General features: G+C 36.5%; 1 protein-coding gene across 1 annotated transcript; it reads right to left on the reverse strand.

Annotated features, from left to right (window-relative positions):
* Nucleotides 1-2262: 2262 nt before the first annotated feature.
* Nucleotides 2263-3126, reverse strand: LOC124228665 (putative olfactory receptor 5AK3). Its single transcript, XM_046643257.1, has one exon. The coding sequence runs from the start codon at nt 3124-3126 to the stop codon at nt 2263-2265; it is 864 nt and encodes a 287-aa protein (XP_046499213.1).
* Nucleotides 3127-24459: the final 21333 nt, after the last annotated feature.

Here is a 24459-nt window from a genome sequence, read left to right on the forward strand (position 1 = left end):
TCTCTAAGTATTTCAAGCTTTTGGATGCTAATGTAAATGGTATTTAAAATATTTGTTTCCACTTTCTGTTAACATATACAATTGATTGATTTTTCTTCTATTATATCTAGTTTGTTGTTTTTCTTTTACATTTAGTCTAATGATTTATGTATCTAATTTTTTGTCTAGCCAAATTACTGACTTCTGTTGATTGTAACAATTAATTTTCTTGGAATATCCAGAAAAAAAATCATGCCATCTTCAAAAAACAATTTTTACTCCTTTTTGATTTATATTCCTTTCAAGGATTTCTATAGTCTAAATGATTTGATCAGCAGCTCCAGACTAATCTTAAGAAAAATCTTGAGCATGTTCATCTTTTTCTTGTTCTTGACTTTAAAGGAATGCTTTCAGTGTTTTCCCATAGGTAACTTACTCTTAAAATTTTTTTCAACTTGATTTGTCATGGAAAGGAAGAGGTGAAACAACATTTACTACTGTGTTTTTTTTGTCTTTGTGTCTTCTGTTTTTTTCACTTTATTAATATTAAAACTATACTACTAAGTATAGTGATTCTCTATAAATATTTTACATTTCTGCATGATCCAGTTCCTCTAAGAAAAGGCTTTTACAGTCATTATATTTAAGGATGTTTGTATCAGCATAGTAAAACATAGAGATATCTCCTTCCCTGGAGATGGTTTGGGGTGGTAAAGATACAGATAAATTCTTCTTCCTTCTCTGGAGTTGGTTTGCTTACATTCCAGAGTAGAAATGTTTCTCTCTACAAAGAGGAGTATGGGCAAGTCACCAGTAATCTTATATAAGATCAGAGTTTCCTAATTTTGTCATTCCTCTCTTGTAATGTACTCTGCTGCATGAGCTGGTACCATCTGGATTCTCTTGGCATTGTTTGGGTTATGATTGGCTCCCTATCCCAGGGTTCCTGCCTTAGCCAGATTTGGAACTCATGGAAATGTTGGGAAAGGTAGTTAACTCTACTCCTGTCAATCCTCCCACTAGCTTCTCTCTATGGCTTAACCAACTAACAATATTGGGAGAAGACATTGAACATGCAATGTCAGAATTTATGTTTACACAGCCTGTTCATAGAATGTGTGTGCTTTATTTTTTTGAGAATTAAAATGGTGAGAACACTAGGGTCTGAGTCCTTATTTGACTTCTAGAAGTCAACTTAGAATCCTACATCTCTCTTCATTCTTGGAGATTGAGAGACAAAAAGCATTGATTCTGGATAAATGAGTCTGCTCTGTAGCACCAAACTCTGCACTGGATTTTGTTTTCCTAAGATGTGCATCTGCAAGAGGATATATCTGGAGATTCAAGTTATATTTACCAATTATAAAATTGGTATGCCCCACATCTTCCAGACTCCAGTGTCAATTTCCTAATTGTTTAGGGAACATGTAGAGAAGGAGGGATACTGGCCTCAAATGTCCCCAAATCAGTGGGGATTCACTCAACTATACTTTTCTCCTACTCTTTTCTGCATATTTCCTCCAAAAAAAATGACTGTTTCAAAAAAAGTTTTTCTGCAATAGTAAATCAGCTTAGCTATTTAAAAATTCCAAGAGTAATAATAGTACCTCTTAGGAGAAGACAAAAAAAAATATTTTTTCTCCCCAAATCTCCCCAGTACCTAGTAGCAGATTTCAGTTTTGGGTCCTTCTAGTTGTGGCATGTGGGGCACCACCTCAGCATGGCCGGATGTTGCAAAACTTTGTAGCGGTGCCATGTCCATGCCCAGGATCTGAACCAGCAAAACCCTGGGCCGCCCAAGTGGAGCATGAGGAATTAACCACTTGGCCATGGGGCCAGCCCCCTAAAAAAGATTTTTATACTGGTAATTCCTTATATATCATTGATAGAGGCACTGATACAATAAAAATTATGCATTTCTCCTTAATTTACTTTTCTTTTTTAATGTAGGGTATTTAAAAAAAGCACTTCTCAAAATGTACAAAAGCAATATCGAAGATATTCTTTTCAAATGCATTCTCTTTAAGATACACATGAATTAGAAGCTTATTTATTTAATAATTTGAGATGTTTTTCAACATCTTTCAGATGCTATTGATATAAATAAGGAATGCTTTTCTATCTCAAAAACATTTACCACATCTTCTGCTGTTGAGAAATAAGAGAGAACTGTTGGTTGGCTTGTTGAACCATGTTAAGTTAGAAATCAGAGTTCAAACTAGAACCACTTCTTTCCAATCCTTTTTAGGGCTTCTCTCACATCTTGATTTCTCAGGCTGTAGATTAGGGGTTTAACATGGGGATCATAATGCCATAAAACACAGAAGCCACTTTTTCCTCCTCTTGAAACTCATTGGCACCATGGTGCAGATACATGTAAGAGAGAGTCCCATAGAAAATGGTGACTGCTGTCAGATGGGAGGCACAGGTGGAGAAGGCTTTTTTCCTCCCTGCAGCAGAAGACATCTTCAGGATGGCAGTCAGGATATATACGTAGGAAAAGATGACCACCAACACAGTGAATGTCAAGTTAAACCCCACAAAGACTGTTAGTAGCATGACGTTGAAGTAAATATTGGAGCATGAGAGGGCAAGAATTGGGGGTTCATCACAGAAAAAGTGGTTATTTTTATTGGATTTGCAAAAGTTCAATGAGAAAATAAAACCTGTGTTCACAGAGGCATTTAGAAAACCCATAAAGTAGGAACCAACTAAGAGTTGAATGCAGACTCTCTGGGACATGACTGTTGGATAGCGGAGAGGGTTACAGATGGCCACATAATGATCTACTACCATAGCTGCCAGGATGTAGCAGACATTTGTTGCAAAAACACCATAGACTAGTAATTGCACTATACATCCTATGAATGAGATGGGTTTTTCTGTCCCTACAAAATTTTGCAACATCTTGGGAGTAATAGCAGAGGTGTAGCAGAGATCAACAAACGCCAGGTGTTGGAGGGAGAAATACATAGGAGTGTGAAGGCAAGAATCAATCTTGATGAGTAGGATCATGCCAATATTACCCACTAGGGTAACCACATAGATCAGTAGAAATAGTATGAAGAGGATATGCCAAGACTTGTGTTGGCCAGCAAATCCCAGGAGAATGAATTCAGTCACTTCAGTGCCATTGTTTTGTTTCATGCCTAGCAAGGATTAAATATGCTGAACCTTGACATTGGCATTTCATAAATACATCTATTAAAGAGTATATTAAAAAGATAGTTTTTAAAACCACATTTTCTTTTATGCTATATACATTTTAATTAATATATCCAAATTTACATATATACAGATTATTATTTATGAATATCTTGACTTACCCATGGAGTCTATATGACTTGCTCTAATTTAGCTCCATATTCTCATCTTACTCTTTTTGCCTCCTAATTCTGTTCTGGCCATCATGGACTCACGGACATGTAAAGTTCTTTACAGAAGTGTTTATTAAAGTATCTACGGTAAAGGATCATTTTCCTTGTAAAATTTGCAAATGTAGCCGTTCAGTGTTCTTGTAAAAAGCAGTAAAAAGATCTCAGCATTGTCAAAATTCTGCAATAGTTTAAATGCTAAATCTCACTTTCAATGGTTATCTTGCCACAGAGTAGAAACAGAGAATCTAAGGATTGGAGCTGATCCATGGACCACACATTGAGTAGCATGCTCCCTGGTGTCCATCCATCATAATTTACCTATATGGTTTCCTAGTGATGGATAGTAGATTGCCTACAACTTGCCTCCACTACAAATAACTCAGCATGAACGTTTTCCTAGGGCATATTATTAGGGACAAAAATTTTTAGTCTGAGGGCAATGCACACATTTAACTTAAGTTTTTTCAGATCACTTTCCATAATGGACGCACCAGTGTACACTCCTACTAATTATGCATGGGGGTTCCCATATTTTCAGTGCCTTGTGAACACTGGTATTTTCCTAACATTCTTTGGTCAGAAAAATAGGTATAAAGTGATATTTCATTTTTATTCATTTCTTTTCTAACCAGAAATAAATTTCATCACTGTCTAATATTCTTAAAATTTGGGATTCTATTTTTCTGTAAATTGCCTATTTATATCGTTCCCTAATGTTTCTATGAGTTATAGATGTTCTTTTTTGTCTAGATTTGAATACTTTGTTCTTGACTTGACAAGTTTTTCTCACATTCTTTCCTCTATTAAGTTTGTTTGTGGTGTCCTTCATAGATGAAAAATCCTTACTTTTGAAACAATAATTCATAATTTTTACTTTATGGTTTATTCCTTGGGAAAAAAATGAATAAAGTCCATTCCTGCTTCTAGCTCATTTACCCAGAAGAATCAAATGTAATAATAAAATTTATTTTCTTTCTTATACTGAGTTGCTGGCACATGGTGTTTACTGAACCACAATATTTTATACCATATATACAATTAAAAAATAGCTATTTTGTGTTTACTCAGTATTTTCTTTTTTAGAAAAAGCAGAATAAGTGCTTAGAAAGTGATGATTATTGGTGTGTGTGTATATGTGTGCGTGCATCTGGAATATTTAAATGTTTTTAAACCATTTAATGGTTTTACTTGTTATTTTAAAACTTGCTCACACGAACACTTGACCCAATTGTGTTACAGGGAAGTTCTACCAAATATTTATGGAACAACTAATTCTAACATTATATGTACTTTTCCTGAAAATCACAATAGAGCATTTTTTCCAGTTCATGTCAGCATAACATTAAACCAAAATAAATAAAATATGTAAAAATAAAATTGGATCCAATCTCATTTGTGAAGGCATACATGCGAATAGCTTAAAAATACACATTAATTAACCATATCCATCTATGTATTAAACAAACAATTGCTAAAGTCTCAAAGAGCCTCTAGTAAATAGCTATTCTCTTCCTTCCCCAGTAGTTGAACAAGTTGAGAAATAAAAGATAGTGTATATATGGAGACCACAATATCACCTTTAGACACCTGAGGGAAGACTTGAAGTTTATTAGCCAAGTTACTCGTTTCCGGTGAACATCATAAGGAGACAGGCTTATCTACCCAGTCTTGGTGGCAGTCACTGGGATATGCCTCTTGCACATTGTGGGGAAGCTCCTCTGTAATGCAGGGAAAGGAGGAATTCAGCAGGAAGGCTGCTCCTGAGGATAAGGGCAGAGGACGGCATGCCAGGTTGTTCTCAGATTTACCAATCAGACATGTCACTCCATCTTTCTAGGAACTGAGTGAATAACATGGGGATAGGAAGGGCAGGATTACACAGACTAAGCTCCCTTTGAAGGAAACAAACTTCAGAAGCAGGGAAAGAATATTTTCTACCAGCTATGGAGACCAATTTGTATTTCTCCCAGGAATGAAAGTATTTTTAACATTGGATATTTTATTGATACAATTTGTCATATTAATACATTAAAAGAAAAAAGTCATATGATCCCTTCAAGAGACAAAGAGCAATTATTTGGAAGAATTCAGTAAACTTTTTTGATAGAACAAAATTGAAAATAGATGGGAACTGTCTTAACTTGATAACGGTTATCTACCACATTGAAGGACTAAACATTATACTTACTAACAAATCATGAGACACAGTGCCTATAAATTAAGGAATATGACAAGGATGCCTGTTATGACTGACTCTATTCAATATTTTTCTGAAGTCCTAGGCAGGGCAATAGGATATGCAGAGCAGTTAAAGATAAAATGATTATAAAGTAAGAAACACAACTATTATTATTTTTAGATAATATATTGTCTCTATAGAAAATCCTAGAGAAGTGACAGATAAATTCTTAGTGAATCTAGTATAATTACTTGATACTAGCTTAATATTTAAAAATCAATTGCATTTCTGTTCACCAGCAATAATTAAAATAACATTATTTAAAAAGGTTTATTTACAGTAGCAACAAAAGTAAAGTACCTAGATATAAACCTAAGAATGTTCATGATCCTTATTGATAAAATAAACCTTTGCTTAAAGGCTTCAAGGAGACCAAAACATAGACCAGGATCATAAACAGAAACTCAATATTGTAAACATTACATTTTCCCCCATGTTAATCTATGAATTCAATATAATTCCAATAAAATGCTAGAGAGAATCTCATGTGAACCTTGACAAACTTATTATGAAATTTATAAGGAAGTAAAAAGACCTAAAAATAGCTAAGACAATTTTAAAGAAAAGTAAGGTGAGAACTTGTCCTACTAGATATCAGAACTTATTATAAAGTGATAATAATAGAGACAATGTGGTACTAGTGTGAGGGCAGACAAATATATCAATGGAACTGAGAAAAGCAAATCACAAACAGGCCCACAAGTTTGTGGAAGCTTGATGCATGAAAACAGTACAGGTACACCAGTGAAAAATGGCCCAATAAACCGTGGTGCTATAAATGCTTATACATATGAGAAAATAATATTGTATTCTTACATTACATTTTACAAAAATCAATTCCAAATGCAATAAAGATTTAAATGGTAAAGATTTGAGAGTAAAACATAGCAGAATATCTATGACTCAGATATGCAGAAAAAACATTTAAAGAAGATGTGAATCCACAAAACATAACACTAAAAATTCAACTATATCTAAATGAAAAATAACATTATAAAAAGGAAAAGATTAGATACTGACTGGGAATTTACTCAGGTAAATGTGTTTGCAACACATACAAATGTAAAAGAATTAGTTTGCAGTACATATAAATAATTTCTATAAATAACCCCAATAGAAAAATGCACAAAAAAGATATATATATATAAACAGGGTAATTATAGAAGAGAAAACCTAAATGGTCATTAGAAATATGAAAATATACACAAGTCACTAGTAATAAGTAATTTATACTAATACCACATTGGAATACAATTTTTTGCTCCTCAATCTAAAATGCAAATTTTGGTGAGAGATGGAGCCACAGGGACTCACAAATTTCTGGTGGGAAGGTAAACTAGCACAGTCATGTTGGAGACAAAATTTCGAAATAATAATAAAATTAAATACCTGCCTCTCTATGGTCCAGAATTAACATTACAGGTATATATTCTAGATAAATTCTCGACTACATAAACAGGAATAAACACATACACACATACAGACATGTATTTATATGTATGAATATGTGCATTTATAAATATACATTACACATACATAAGAATGTTCATAGCACATTGTTCATCATAGAAAAAATTGCAACTATTAAGTAAGTTAGTGAAGAATCAGTAAACTGGTGCTACAACATCTACAGAGATAAATCTCTCAGATGAAATGTTGAGTAACAAAAAGCAAGTTGCAGAAGTTAGATGATGGCTACATGAGTGATTGTTACATTATTTTAAATATACATATATTTTATACCTTAATATGAGTAATAACAGAAACTCTTCATAGAAGAAAAGCTACATCCCTAATTCATCACTAGAGGGCTCCTGTACTCTGATGTCTGTAATGCCAGGCAGAGCTGGAGCTCCATAGAGACGTTCAGTTTTAGACAAGAAAATGCCTTTAGTGTTGGGGAATATAGCAAACTAAACCTGTGGTTGACAATCTGAGTCTTTCAAATATCTTGAGCAATAAACAGGGTGGGATAAATCTGCAGTGATGGAACAAGAAACAATTCTCTTCAATTGGTCATTTATTGAGGGCTAAGGGATAATTATGTGTAAGTTGCCATTTTAGGTAAATTTGCTGTAAAATCAATTAAGTGCAGCCCTTTCAAGGAGATTTCCATCCAGTGGATAAAGGCACTTGTCAGAGGATGTTAGAATAGGTCACGAATCCACCTAAACTAGGATTTTGATAGCATAATGACATTTATCATATCAATTTAATTATTTTGAATTCAAATAAAATGTATGATACCATGGGGACACTTTTCAAGAGCTATGGAAACTAGTATAAGATATACACATACACACAGAGGGTCTATCTGTTTTCAGTGGGTTGACTCAGTATTAAATCTTTGTTTCATCTATGATGAGGGTATTTGTTTATCAAATGAATGCTGTGAAGAAAATGGCCAATTACCTGAGTATTTTGAACATGCTTAATCTGTACTGAGTCCAAGCCCTTCGGAAGCTTCATTTATATTCAGTACTCTGCAGTGGGCAAAAAAAAACAAAACAGGTTGACCTGGATTTGAATTCTGGTCCCACCACTTCATAGGGACAAAAGATGTAACTCCCGTCAGCCTCAGTTCCATACTCGATAAAACGAGGTCACAGAATTACTCAGAAGGTCATGATTTTTACTGCAACACTGTTTATAATAGCAAAACTTTGGAAATGGGGTTAAATAAATCAGGGTAGATTCATATTATGGATCAATATGTAGTCCAAAAAGAATGAGATAAATATATACTCTTATGGAAAGGTGCTCATGTCATGTTGTCAAATAAACAAAGCAAGTTGCAGAAAAATACGTGAGTGTGGACTCCTTTAAAAATAAAACTTTGTTTCACTCCCGCTCTTTCTCATTTTCTTTATGTGTCCATGGAAAAGCTCAGGAAGTGTTCACACCAGACTTTTAAGGTTTATCCTTGGGCATGGGAGTAGGGGGAGAGAGAAATCTTCAAACTTATAAGCTTCTTTCTCTTTTCTTTTTTCATTTTTTTTTTGTGAGGAAGATTACCCCTGAGCTAGCCACTGCCAATCCTCTTCTTTTTTCTGAGGAAGGCTGACCATGAGCTAACATCCGTGCCCATCTTCCTCAATTTTATATGTGGAACACCCATCACAGCATGGTGTGCCACATGGTGCCATGTCCGCACCCAAGATCCAAACAGGCACACCCCAGGCTACCAAGAAGTGGATCATGCGAACTTAACCGCTGCACCAACGGGCTGGCCCCTCTCTTTTCTTTTTAAAATAACTAGTTTTAAAAAGGAAGAAAATGAGAAAGAAATAAAATCTGCTTGGTAGTGATATAAAATTTAAGTGAGCTGATTTATGTAAATTTCCCAGCAGAAGGCAAGACATTGAACTGGAGCTCACCAAAGGTCGTAATAATACAATGTAAATAATACATTAAAAATATGTAAAACTGATTCATTCAATCATACAATCACTTGTTCATTTACATCCTTCTCAGGCAATATTCAGCCCAATTCAGTTTCCTTACTCCATTTCTGTTAGGTCATTAGATGAATTAATTTCTGTTTTGGGGGTGAAACTCACTAGGCTCTGATCCTTTCGCTCCACTGTTTCCTGCACACGCCGAGATGATACATGGCTGATGTTTAAAATGGCATGTGCTTTATTTTACTTACATCACAGTTGCCTCCAGGTTCTCTTTCTGTAACTGGTGAAGGCTGATTGCCCACCAGGTCTCTCTGTGTGGTTTCTTCTAATTGGGGAGTTTATAGCTGTGGCTTAAGGGATCATTACTTGCTCCCTTGAGAATTTGTGGTTCTGGGGGCTGAGATACAATTGGAAAAAACAACACTCACTGTTTCATTTTTGCTGAAGAAAATTTAAGCTTTCTAGAGACAGCACGTTCTACTTTCATGTTATTATCATTAGGGACTTCTTGGGTTTTTTTTTAGAGTTGACTTGCTATAGAATAATTGCTTTTTCCCCGTGTTATGAATCTGGTTGAGTATCTTTTCTTGTGTCTAAGAACCTGTGTTTTGGTCTAGATAACTATCCTTGTCACTATAATCAGTGAAAAAGATGACTTTCTGAAAAAAAAGAAATTCAAAGCTAATCTAAATTTAAGGGCATATGGTCCCTCATGTGAAAAATAGAATTACTATTATTTGAACATATTTTATATCATCACATTGACCATCGTTTACTTATTTTTAAAGAAAAAATTTACTTGATTTCATCTTTCATTTTTTCTAAAAGTTTCTATATTTTAAAAATCAACCCCAAATGAAGACAACATTTCTTCCAGTTTCACTTTATAACATTGGAATATTTCAGGCCAAAATCAGTGGAATAAGAGACTTTGAGTTGTGTTTGGCTATAAAGCTGCTAGGGTTAAACCTTTAATTTAATAAGTCTGAAAGGAAAAAGCTAGATTCAGTGAGTCTGTAGCCTTGCGATTCACAAGCACACCTATGAAGGAGAGCTATTGTCAAAGGCTGGTGAACTGACATTCAGCATTACTTATTGCATGACCAGTGTCTCAGTTAGAAATGTGTTCAACTGCTAGTAGAAGAAAACGCTATTTACGTTAGCTCACAAACACAGGGACTTATTTTTCCTCCTTATCAATAGTTTGGAAGCCAAATTTCTGTGATTTGCTTATTCTTTACTATATGCTGGTTGCCTCACAGTCTGAGATGTCTACAATAGCTCTAGACATCACATTCTTATTAAAAGCAGGATAAAGGCTGCAGGGAGGGTAGGGTGACAACCACATATATACCCTTGGTCAGGAACATAACAGCTTTTCTAAATCCCCCACCAGACTAGAACTTACGTTTCACTTTCTAGAACTGTGTTTCAGGGAGAGCAGAAATCTCCCTCTCTTTCATCATCTCTCCTCAGCTATTTGATTTCAGTTCTCCTGTGATAGATAACTATGTCTATGCTACTAGTGGCCCATCTTCTATGATATCTCTCTGCTTCTTTGCTTCAGGAATACCTCTGAGATCATAGAAGATCATTTAGCAGGGTCAGCACAGATGTATGGGATTGTCAACAGACTTGAGGAACCCTCAACCAATAGCGAAGAGGTGTTGAATGTTTTATCCTCCTGTCCTTCAGAGTGATGATTCTGTGGGAATTCTACATAGTTCATCAGATTCCCCTGTGGGACTGAGTTCCAGTTTCCCAGGGCATCTATCAGCTGAGTAACTCACTCTTTCCTGGCTTTTTTCCTTCTGTATCTCACTCTTCTCTTCCATCTCTCTGCTGCGGCTATAACCCTTTCAATGAGTTTAGCAAACTGCATAACTGATAAAACATTCCCCACAAGACTGCCTTCACTTCAGACATCAGCCACAAGTTCGGTGGTCCCCAGGACACTTTCACATCTGAACAGCTGGCTGCATATTTGGGAGTTTCTACAATCACCTTCAGCATTGATAATTCACTAGAATAACTCACAGAACACAGGAAAGCACTATATATATAATTATAGTTTTTATTACAGTGAAAGGATGTAAATTAGAGCCAGCCAAAGGAAGAGATACATAGGGCAAAACCTGAGAGGGTTCCGAACTTGAAGTTTCTGTTGTTCTCAGGAATGTGTTACCCTCCTGGCATCAACGTGAGGCAATACACATAGAGTATGGCCAACCTGGGAAGCTCACCTGAGACACTGGTCGCCAGAGTGTTTATGTGGGCTTTATGACAAGTTGTGCATGTGGCTGATCTTTAGTTCCCAACCCCGCCTGGAGGTTCAGGGTAATATTTTCAGTCTCCAGTTCCTCCGGAGGTTGCAACTGACATGGTATGTCCCAAAGTCCCCATCATAAACCACACAGACTGATCAGTGACCAAAGCCTCCAGACAGAGACACTCCTATGAAGGAGGGCATTCCCTAGGCTTCGAGATCACCTCCCAGTAGCTGAGGTCAAAGGCCAGAACTTTCTTTAGGTAAGGTTAATTCTCCATTACACATACCCCCGATACCTTAGTTTTACCCAAAGCCATATCTCAGGAACGTAAACTAAGACACATACCCCCCCAACTACAATGGAAGCTGGAAAACAAAGTACCTATTTAGCCTCATCCCCTTCCATATAAAATAGTCCTTTTAGGAAGGAGTAAGAGGAGAATAGACAGTGGATAGACAAACAAATATATTTTGCCACTACTAGTGAATACATATTTCCATATGTGTGAATAAATTGTGGTGAATAAATTCTTTATCTTTTAGCTTCTCTAGGTATTCTCTTCTCCATGTCATTCTTGGTCCAATCTGTTTTGCGTGTGATGCCATGTTTTCTTCCATCATGGTTTAGACTAATATTTTTTATAAAGTTAGCCATCTTTGCTAATTATTGACTTCAAATTTTGTTCAAAGAATTGAGGCTCTATCATAATGTTTTAGAGACACATGCTGGACCCAATAAGTCCTTATAAAACATGGGCTGCCACAGAAGGGTGAGCTATACTGGGCTGTAGGTAGGTATTCTTTCTCATTTTAGTGTCCACAGTCCAAGTTTTGTGTGTGCATTCTTTATTTATTCATTCAACAACTATTTAATGAGTGCCTATTATATTCATGATAATTAACAGGTGCTGAGGACACAATAATGAGCAAAATATAAATTATCATTGTATTTACAGAGATTAAATGTTTCTCACATATACAGCTATGGACTGATGAATTATGTCCTGATCAGGGTGTCAGCTAAATAACAATTTAGTGTGGGCAAGAGCATGGTGTGGAAGGTTATAAATACGACCACAATTTCTTTCCTTCCACGTATCCATACCATCGTGATACTGATGTTGCAGAACCTTCCATCAAGTTGTATGAAATTCTGTTACTCCAACATCTTGAGTCTGGGGGTGGCCATGTGATTTTCTTTGGCCAATGTGATAACAGGAAATGTAGGAGAGTACTCACCACTTGGATACTTCTGGCACTCAGTATTAGTAATTTATGCCCAAACAAGAAAGTCTTCTTCCTTAACAATTGTAGAGCTTCTTTTACCTCTTTATTTCATAGGCACTAGATAAGGAGGTTTAACATGAGAATCATAATGCCACAAAATATGGATGGTGCATTTGCCTGCTCTTGAGACTTGGCAGATCCAGGCTGTAAGTAGAAGTAAGAGAGGACCGCAAAGAAAATGGTGAGAGCCATCAGGTGGAATACATTTGTGGGAGAAGGCCTTTTTCTTCCCCTATAGCAGAGGGCAAGCTCAGGATGGTGGAAGATATATGTGTACCAGAAGATGATGATTAGCAGAGTGAAAATCAATTTAACTACAGCATAGATTAACAAACATTTTCACTAAATGTATTTTAATAGAATTTTTATTGATATGATTATAGATTCCCATGCAGTTGTTGTAAGAAATAATACAGAGATTCCCTGTACACTTTTCCTAGTTTCCTCCTGTGACAGGCAGAGTAATGTTCTCCAAGGATGTTGCAACGTACTGAATGTTTCTGTGCCCGAAAATTCATGCGTTAAAATCTTTTTTTTTCCAATTGTTTCATTGAGATCATAATGGTTTGTGACATTGTGTAATTTCGGGTTTACATTATTTATCAATTTTTTGTATCATCGCGTTCACCACCAGTAGTCTTTTGTCTGTCACCATACATATGTGCCCTTTTACCCCTTTCACCCATCCCCAGCCCCCTTCCCTGTGTTAACCACTGATCTGTTCTCTTTATCCATGTATATTTGTTTATCTTCCACATATGAGTGAAATCATGGAATATTTGTCTTTCTCTGTCTGGCTTACTTCACTTAACGTCATACACTCAAGGACCTTACATGTTGTTGCAAATGGGACAATTTTGTCTTTTATGGCTGAGTAGTATTCCACTGTATATATATATATATATATATATATATATATCACATCTTCTTTACCTATTCATCCACAGAAGGGCACTTGAGTTGCTTCCACATCTTGACTATTGTGAATAATGCTGCAATGAACATAGGGGTGCATAAATCTCTTTGGACTTTTTATTTCAGTTCTTAGGATAAATACCCAGTAGTGGGATAGCTGGATCATATGGTATTTCTATTTTTAATTTTTTTGAGAAATCTCCATACTGTCTTCCATAGTAGCTGCACCAGCTTGCATTCCTGCCAGCAGTGTATGAGAGTTCCCCTTTCTCCACATTCTCTCCAACATTTGTTATTTTTTGTCTTGTTAATCTAGCCATTCTTGACTGGTGTAAGATGATAGATATCTGATTGTAGTTTTGACTTGCATTTCCCTAATAATTAATGATGTTGAATATATTTTCATGTGACTGTTGGCTATCTGTATATCTTCTTTGAAGAAATGACTGTTCGTATCCTCTGCCTGTTTTTTGATCAGGTTTTTTGTTGTTGTTGTTGAGTTGTATGAATTCTTTATATATTTTGGAAATTAACCCCTTGTCAGAAATATGTCTTGCAAATATTTTCTCCCAGTTGGTGGGTTGTCTTTTAATTTTGTTCATGGTTTTCTTTGCCTTGCAGAAGCTTTTTAGTCTGACGTAATCCCATTTGTTAATTTTTTCTTTTGTTTCCCTTGCCTGAGTAGTCATGGTATTTGAAAAGATGCTGCTAATGCCCATGTCAAATAGTGTACTGCTTATATTTTCTTCTAAAAGTTTTATGGTTTCAGGTCTTACATTCAAGTCTTTAATCCACTTTGAGTTAACTTTTGTGTATCGTGCAAGATAATGGTCTACTTTTATTCTATTGCATATGACTGTCCAGTTTTCCCAACAGTATTTATTGAAGAGACTTTCCTTTCTCCATTGTATGTTCTTGGCTCCCTTGTCGAAAATTAGTTGTTGATAGATGTGTGGTTTTATTTCTGGGCTTTCAATTCTGTTCCATTGGTCTGCCTGCCTATTTTTGTGCCAGTACCATGCTGTTTTGATTACTATAGCTTTGTACTATTTTATTAGTATTATTATTTTTGGTGAGGAAGATCAGCCCTGAGCTAACATCTGTTGCCAATCTTTCTCTTTTTACTAGGAAGATTGTACCTGAGCTAACATCTGTGCCAATCTTCCTCCATTTTATATGTGAGATGCCTCCACAACATGGATTGATGAGCGGTGTGTAGGTCAGTGCCTGGAATCTGAACCTGTGAATCCCGGGTCACTGAAGCAGAGTGTGAAAACTTAACCACTACACCACTGAGCTGGCCCTGCTTTGTACTATATTTTGAAGTCAGGTATTCTGATGCCTCCAGCTTTGTTCTTTTTTCTCAGAATTGCTTTGGCTTCAGGGTCTTTTGTTGTTCCATATAAATTTTGGGATTCTTTGCTCTATTTTTGTGAAGAATGTCATTGGGATTCTGATTGGGAATGCACTGAATCTGTAGATTGCTTTATGTAGTATGTTTCTTCTTCCAACCCATGAGAACGGAATATCTTTCCATTCTTTAAATGTTCTTCAACTTCTTTCAATAATGTCTTAAAGTTTTCAGTGCACAGGGCTTTCACCTCTTTGGTTAAGTTAATTCCTAAGTATTTTATTCTTTTTGTGGTGATTTGTAAATGGGATTCTATTTCTGACTCCTCTTCTGCTTGTTTGTTGTTAGTGTATAGGAAAGCCACTGATTTTTGTAAGTTGATTTTTTACCCTGCAACTTCACTGTAATTTTGGATTATTTTAAGAGTTTTCTGATGGCTTCTTTGGGATTTTCTATTATACAGAATCATGTCATCTGCAAACAGCAAGAGTTTCACTCCTTCCTTTCTCATTTAGGTTCTTTTTATTTCTTTTGCTTGCTTAAATGCTCTGGCTAAAAACTGCAGTACTATGTTGAATAGGAGCATCAAGAGTGGGCACCCTTGTCTTGTCTGTGTTCTTAGAGGGATGGGTTTCAGTTTTTCACTATTGAATATGATGTTGGCTGTGGGTCTGTCATATATGACCTTTATTATGTTAAAGTACTTTCCTTGTATACTCATTTTATTTAGAGTTTTTTTTATCATAAATAGATGTTGGATCTTGTCAAATGCTTTCTCTGAATCTGTTGAGGTGATCCCATGATTTTTACTGCTCATTTTGTTAATGTGGTGTATCACATTGATTGATTTGTGGATGTGGAGCCATCCTTCCATCCCTGGAACAAATCCCACTTGATCACAGTGTATGATCCTTTTAATGTATTGTGTTCATTTTGCCAGTATTTTGTTGAGGATTTTTGCATCTATGTTTATCAGCAATATTGGCCTATAATTTTACTTCTTTGTGTTCTCCTTGCCTGGTTTTGGCATCAGGGTGATGTTGGCTTCTTAGAATGAGTTAGGAATCATTATGTCTTCTTCACGTTTTTGGAATAGTTTGAGAAGGATAGGTATTAAATCTTCTTTGAATGTTTGGTAGAATTCTCTAGAGAAGCTATCTGGCCCTTGACTTTTGTCCTTTGGGAGGATTCTGATTACTGTTTCAATCTCTTTATTTGTGATTGGTCTATTCAGATTCTCTATGTCTTCTTGACTGAGTTTTGGGAGGTCGTAGGAGTCTAAGAATTTATCTATCTTCCAGGTTATCCAATTTGTGGGCATATAGTCTTTCATAGTATTCTCTTATAATCCATTGTATTTCTGTGGTATCATACCATTGTAATTTCTCCTTTTTCATGTCTAATTTTATTTATTTGAGCCTTCTCTCTTTTCTTGTTGTGAATCTGGCTGTTTCCCAATTTCGTTTATCTTCTCAAAGAACCAATTCTTAGTTTCAGTTATCCTATCTACTGTTGTTTTAGTCCCTTTTTCACTTATTTCTGCTCCAATTTTTATTATTTCACTACTTATGCTGACTTTGAGCTTTGTTTCTTCTTCTTTTTCTAGTTTGTTAGGTGCAGTTTAAGATGAGTTATTTGAAATTTTTCTTGTTTGTTGAGGTGGGCCTGTATCGCTATGAGTGCCCCTCTTATAACAGCTTTTGCAGCATCCCATACGAGTTGATATGTTGCATTCTCAATTTCATTTGTCTTCAGGTATTTTTAAATTTATTCTTTGATTTCTTCATTGATCCAGTGGTTGTTCAGTAGCATGTTGTTTAGTCTCCACATATTTGTGAGTTTCTTAGCTTTTTTCTTGTAGTTGGTTTCCAGTTTCACAGCATTATGGTTGGAAAAGGTGCTTGATATGATTTCAGTCTTCTTAAATTTATTGTGGCTTGCGTTGTTTTGAAACATATGGTCTATCTTTGAGAATGATCCATGTGCACTTGTTAAGAATGTGTATTCTGCTGTTTTTGGATGAAGGACTCTCTGTATAGCTGTTAAGTCCACCTGACCAAATTTCATTTAAATCCAAAATGTCCTTGTTGACTTTCCATCAGGATGATCTGTCCATTGATGTATTGGAGTGTTGAGGTCACCTACTATTATTGTGTTGCTGTTCATTCCTCCCTTTAGGTCTGTTAGTAGTTGCGCTCTGTACTTTGGTGCCCTTCTACTAGATGCATATATGTTAATAAGTGTTATATCCTCTCTGTGGAATGTCCCTTTTATCATTATATACTGCCACTCTTTGTCTCTTATTGTCTTTTTTTGTCTTGAAGTTTGCTTTGTCTGATATAAATATGGCAGCACCTGCTTTCCTTTTTTTGCCATTTTCTTGGAGTACAGTCTTCCATACCTTAACTCTGAGCCTATGTTTGTCTTTAGAACTGAGATGTGTTTCCTGGAGGCAGCATATTGTTGAGTGTTGTTTTTTAAACCATCCAGCTACTCTGTGTCTTTTGATTGGAGAATTCAATCTATTTATGTTTAGAGTGAGTATTGATATATGAGGGCTTAATACTGCCATTTTATGTCTTGTTTTCTGGATGTTCTATGTTTTTGTTGTTTCTCCTCCTTTGTATTTCTAACTGTCAGTTCATTTTGGTGGTTTTCTGTGGAGGGTTTTCTCAGTTTTATCTTCTTTTATGAATTGTGGCTCTGCTCTGATTTTTTGTTTAGTGGGTACTGTGAGGTTTGTATAAAAGATTTCATAGATTAGCTAGTCCATTTTCTGATAGCCTCTTATCTCTATTATCCCAAGCCAGTTCCAGTCCTATCCTTTTCCTGTTCTGAGTTATTGTTGTCATAAATTATTCCGTTTTCTGTTGTGAGCTTGTGACTAAGTTTAAGTGTTTATAGTTACTTTTCAAACTTTCCTTCCCTTTATCTTTTAAGTTATAATTGAGTATTTGCTTTCCGGTTCTGATAGAGAGCTGCAGTTTTCTGATTTTGTCTGTCTGCTTTTCTACTTGCTCAAAGCTTTGTAGACTTTGGCCTTTTTGTTTCCAGCATGAGAGCATCTTTAATCATTTGTTGTAGGGGAGGTCTAGTGGTGATGAACTCCCTCAAGTTTTGTTTATCCGGGAAAGCTTTTATTTCTGCACAATATCTGAAGGATAGTTTTGCCGGATAGATGATTCTTGGTTGAAAATTTTTGCCGTTCAGTATTTTTAATATATTATTCCATTCTTCCTCAGCCTCTAAGGTTTCTGCCGAAAAATCCACTGAAATCCTGATAGAGGTTCCTTTGCAGGTTATTTTCTTTTGCCTTGCTCCCCTTAATATTTTTTCTTTGCCATTTACTTGTGCTAGTTTTACTATTACATGCCTCGGAGAAGGTCTTTTAGCATTGATGTAATTAGGAGTTCTATTAGCTTCATGCATTTATAAATCCAGTTTCTTTCCTAAGTTTGGGAATTTCTCAGCTATTATTTCTTTGAACAAGCTCTCTGTTACTTTCTCCCTCTCTTCTCTCTCTGGCATACCTACAATCCTTATGTTGCTTTTCCTAACTGAGTCAGATATTTCTTGAAGAACTCCTTCATTTTTAAAAAATCTCAGTTCTCTCTCCTCCTCCACTTGTAGCATTTCTATATTTCTATCCTCTAAATCACTAATTCTTTCCTCCAGAACATCAGCTCTATTTTTAAGGATTCTAGATTATTTTTTATCTCATGAATTGTGTTCTTCATATCTAGAATTTCTGCTTTTTTTTTTTTTTTGTTCTAGTTTCAATCTCTTTGGTGAAGTATTCCTTCTTCTCATTACCTTTATTCCTGAGCTCATTGAACTATCTTTCTTATTTTTCTTGTAACTCATTGAGTTTCTTTATGACAGCTATTTTGAATTCTCTGTCACTGAGATTGTAAATTTCTGTGCCTTCAGGGTTAGTTTCTGGAAACTTGTCATTTTCCTTCTGCTCTGAATTGTTGCTGTAGTTTCTCATGGTGTTTGATGAACTAATCTTTTGTTGGTGCATTTGTGGTAGTATTAGGTCACAGATTCCATCTGCTACCACTGGGGAAAGCAGGAGCTGAGTTTCTGAACCCACTCTATCTGCTTCAAGTTTTGGGGGTACCATGAGTGTTTCTGCCTGCCTGGAGAGTATTTAGGTGCATGTGTAGACTGTGCTTGTGGGTGTAACTTCCTTGTGGGGACTGAGCCTAGGCCACTCCTTGGGGTGACAGCAGCAGTGGGGGCTCTGCCACCACCAGGAAAGCAATCATGAGCCGACTAATGGCTCCCACTGCCTCTTCCTATAGTTATACCAGAGCACACACCCATTTTCAAGGCATAGCAGTACTATGGGCAATTGCACAGGCCATGAATGCAGTCGCCCTGGTGCCCCAATATGCTGCCACCTCTTATAGTTGCACCAGCTGCTATGCTTCATGGGTAGGGCTTCCTGGTGATGATCAAGCCAGGGTCACTCCTTGGGCCTGCAGTGGTACAAGGGGATCCCCCATCACTGGGAAAGGTATCTTGAGTGGGCTAAGGGCTGCTGCCATGTCTTCCCACAGTTGCTCTGGGGTGGTTTCCCACTTTTGGGGTACAGTGGTACTATGATTACTCTTGCTGGGCTGTGTAGCATTCATGTGTGTGCACAGGGCTGCTGGGGAAAGGCAGGGAGTGCTCAGCTATCTCCATCACTTTCTGTAGGGCCAGTCAACCCACCTTCAGATGTATAGCTGTGTGGGTCTTTTAGGCATGCTTCTGTGCTGTGTTTGTTTCCTCTGTTGGTCAATGAAGGTCCATTCAGTTGTAGTTCGAAGGAGGAGAGATAAAGTAAACAACTCACTCCACCATGTTGCTGACATAACTCCAAGTGTTGAAATCCACCCTCAATGTGATGGTACTAGGAGGTGAGGCCTTTGGAAGGTAATGGCATTAGATGAGGTCAGGAGCGTGGGGCCCTCATGAATGCAATTAATGCCTTTATAAGTGCTTGCCCATTAAGTAGAGCTTGTTTTTATTCTCTGCTCCCTGTCATGCAAGGATATAGTGAGAACTCGGTGTCTACAACCCAGAAAAGGGCTCTCACCAGGATTCGAGTATGCTGGTACCCTGATCTTGGACTTCCAGCCTCCAGACCTGTGGGAAATAAATTTCTGTTGTTTATAAGCCACCTGTTGCATGGAAGTTTGTTAAAGCAGCTTGAATTGACAGATGTCCACAGCCTAATATCTGGAACCTGCGAGTGTGTTAGGTTACATGGAAAAGAAGACATAAGGTTTCAGATGGAATTAAGGTTGCTGATCAAATGACCTTTAGACTGAAAAATAAGCCTTGGTTTTCCACGTGGGCCCAATGTAATCACAAGTGTCCTTAAAAGTGGAAGAGGGATGAAGAAGAGCGAGACTCAGAGAGAGATTTGAAGATGCTATGATGCTGGCTTTGAAGATGGAGAATTGGGTACAAGCCAAGGAATGCAGGTGGTTTCTATAAGCTGAGAAAATCAAGGACAGGGATTTCTCCTCCAGAATCTGCAGAAAGGAGCACAGTCCTGCTAACACCTTGATGTAGAGACCTATTTTGGACTGCTGACTTCTAGAACTGTGAGATAAATTTGTGTCATTTTAAGCCACTAAATTTGTAGTAACTTGTTACAGCAGCAAAATAAAACTAATATCACACCCAAGATATTGACATTGATGTAATCCACTGATCTTATTCAGATTTCCCAGTTCTGCTTATTTGTGTGTGTGTTTCTATTAAGTTCTATAAATTTTTATGACCCATGTAGTCTTGTTGAAGTAGAAAAACAAGGAAATATGATCAAATCAAAATAAGCAGGGGATGGCCCCGTGGCTGAGTGGTTAAGTTTGCATGCTCCGGGACTAAAAATATTGGCAATTACTTGTATTTTGAACTGTATTGTGACTAAATATGTGATGGTCATATTATTCTTCATATAATTTTGGCATTTCTAACATGTAAAATACTATGTAATAAAAGAAATTGATAATGGTGGAAAAATTCATATCTCCCATTCATCTTTAGAGGGTTCTTTTATCCTGATGTCAGTAACTCTTAGCAGAGCTATACACTCACTTAGATCAGATGGTCAGTAAGAACATGCCTTTAGTGGTAGGAATGTAGCTAACTAAGCCTGTTCTTGATAGGGGCTTCTCTAGTTCTTTAAAATATTTTGAGAAATAAGCACAGTGGGATAATGTTGTAGTAACAGAACAAGAACAGTTCTTTTCAATTCCACATTTAGTAAGGGCAGAGGAGAAATAACTTAGTGCAAGTTCCTTCCTCAGGTTAATTTGCTGTAAAATGCCTGAAATGCAGCTCTTTCAAGAAGGCATCCATCCATTGAGTATAAGCACTTATCAGAGGAAGCTAAAATAGATCAGTGGTCCACTATCTAGAATCTTGATAGGGTAATTGTAACTACATTTACCATATTAATTTGACTTTAATCACTCTGATTCAATATTATATCATAATGATATCACATCATGGGAACGCTTTTTAAGAGCTAAGGAAACTAGTACAAGCCCCACTACCCACCTCAACATGCAAAATCTGTTCATTAAAGATGGGTTGGCTCAGTATGAAATTCTTTGTTTCATCTACAATGAAAGTATTTGCTAATCAATAGAGAGCTATGAAGAAAATCGCCTACTACCTGAGTATTTTGAATGTGCTTAACCCACACTGAGTCTCAGTGCTTTGAAAGGTTCATGCATATTCAGCACTAGGCAGTGGAAAGGAAACCAGCAGACCTGGGTTTGAGTTCTTGTCCCACAAATTAAAAGAGACAAAGGCTGTAACCACTTCAGCCTCAGTTCCTTCCTCTGTAAAATGGGGATCATGGAACTTACTTAGAAGTTAATTATGTCCTTTGACACAAAACAAAAATTTGGAAATAGAGTTAAATAGACCACAGTAAATTTATTTTATGGATCAATACACAGTCCAAATGGATGAGAGAAATAGACACTCTTACAAAAAGGTGCCCATGTCATATTATCAAATGAGAAAAGTAAGGTGTAGAATGATAGGTAGAGTGTACTCTTTTAAAAATCAAACTCTGGGGGCCAGCCCCATGGCCGAGTGATTAAGTTGGTGCGCTCTGCTTCAGTGTCCCAGGGTTTCACTGGTTTGATCCTGGGCGTGGACCTAGCACTGCTCATCAAGCCATGCTGAGGTGGCATCCCACATGCCACAACTAGAAGGACCCACCACTAAAAATATACAACTGTGTACTGGGTGGCTTTGAGGAGAAGAAGGAAAAATAAAAACAATAAAAAATCTTTTTAAAAAATCAAACTCTCATTCTCCCACTTCCTCTTGCATTCATTCTCTTTATTTATTCACGGTTAAAGGCCAGGTTGGATATACATCAAACTCGAAACTTATCCCTAGGTATGGGATTGGGTGAGAGAGAACCTCACTTTTTAAACTTACAAACTTCTGTACTTTTGCTTTCATTTTAAAGTGGTAATTCATGACTTTTACCATTTTAAATATGAGGAAGACTGTTTGCATTTTATGTAGTCATTGATATGCTAAGGCTTAAGTCTACCATTTTATTATTGCTTTCTATCTTTTTTTCTGTGTTTTATATGCCTTGCCTTCCTGTGGGTCACTTGAACTACTTTAGGATTCAATTTTGATTTATCTATAGTGATTTTACTGCATATATTTGTATAGCTTATATATATATATGTGTGCTATATACCTTTACAATATAATGTCAATTCTCCTTGAATTGATATATAGATTTAATGCCAATTTTATCACTATTCCTGGAAGATATTTTTTAGACATGGACAAGATTATTCTAAAATTTATATGGGAAGGCAAAGTGGTTAGAATAGCTAAAGCAATTCCAAAAATTAAATAAAGTGGGATGAATCATTTTACCTGATACAAAGTTTTATTATATAGTTATAGTAATTAATACTTTAAATTTACAAAGGGATAGACACAAAGATGGAGAGAATAGAGAACACACAGGTAAAGCCAACTGATTTTTGATGAAGGCACATAAGCAATTCAATAAGGGAAAGATAATCTTTCCAATAAATAGTGCCAGAGGAATGCAATATCCATAAGCAAAAGAATGAACCTCAACCCAAATATTACGCCTTAAACAAAAGTTAACTCAAAGTGGAGTATAGATTTAAATGTGAAATGTAAGATTATAAAACTTTTAGAACAGAATATATATAAAACTTTCACGATCTATGCCTAGTCAAGAGTTTTTAGACACAACACTGAAAGCACAATCTATAAAAAAAAATCAATAAATTGGACTCCATCAAGATGAAAACTTGCTGTATTAAAGATCTAGTTAGGAGGACAAAAAGGCATGCTACAGACTTGCAGAAAATATTTTCAAACCACATATTCTAACAAAGGACTCATACCTAGACTATATTAAAAACTCTCAAACTCAACAATACAAACCCAAATTACGAAATGGGTGACAGACATGAACAGACAAGTCATCAAAGAGGGTTATCTGGATGATAAATAAGCACATGAAAATGTGCCCAGCATCATTAGGCATTAGGGAAATGCAAATTAATATCGCAATGAGATATCACTATGAGGCGGGAACTAGCCCAATGAGACAGGGCCATCTGCAAGTCCCCTGGCCTAACAAGATAAGGCCCCTAACCAATTGGCAAGCTAGGAGAATCAGATAGAGGGCACCAAGATCCACATTCTGCAGCCTCTGGACTTTCCTGGGCTTACGCATGCACTCTAGCACCCAGGAGTCCACTGAAGGTGACCCTAGATCTATTAGCATAGTAAAAATCACACTCAGGGGTGGAGAGCTAGCCTGCTAATGATATACGCATCACATATCGCAGCATGCTACGTGACAGTGCAGGTGCAAGCACAACCCCACCTCTACATGCCATGACAAGACACTCCTCCTCAGCTCCTGCCTAATAAAAGCCCCACAGTCCTGTTCCCTAATGAGCAGGTCACCTGCCCATTTCCTTTTCAGCACCAGCTCCCTTGTGCCTCTCTTGTGCACAAACTAATAACCTTTTACTTTTCTACTCCCACTTGCTGTCTCTCTTGATTTCCATCCTGGGGGACAATAAGAACCCAAAGTACTGATAACAACTATACCTATCAGAAGAGTGAAAATAAAAGCAGTGACAATATCAAATGCTGGCAAGGATGTAGAATACCTGGACATCTCATCCATTGCTGGTGGCAATGTAAAATGGTATAGTCACTCTGGAAAATAGTTTGGTGATGTCTTAATGAACTAAATATACATTTAGCATACCACTCAGTACTTGCACTGCTGGGCAATTATTTTTGCAAAAAACTAATATTCACACAAAAACCTGTGCACAAACTTTTATGACAGCTTCACTTGTAATAGCCAAAAACTGTGAACAACCAAAATGTCCTCCAATAGGTGGCTGTTTAAAGAAATGGTGGTACATCCATACTGTGGAATTTAGTAATAAAGAGGAAAAACTATTGATAGATGCAACAACTTGAATGAATTTCAAGAGTATTTTGCTGAGAGAAAAAGAGCCAATTTCAAAAGGTCATATAGTGTATTATTCCTTTCATCTAACATTCTCAAAATGACAAAATTATAGAGATGG

The sequence above is a fragment of the Equus quagga genome, chromosome 17, assembly GCF_021613505.1.
Source record: "Equus quagga isolate Etosha38 chromosome 17, UCLA_HA_Equagga_1.0, whole genome shotgun sequence".
Lineage (NCBI taxonomy): Eukaryota > Metazoa > Chordata > Mammalia > Perissodactyla > Equidae > Equus > Equus quagga.

Coding starts and splice junctions, on each gene's coding strand:
- LOC124228665 (XM_046643257.1), bottom strand. CDS start 3,126: ATGAAACAAAACAATGGCACTGAAGTGACTGAATTCATTCTCCTGGGA.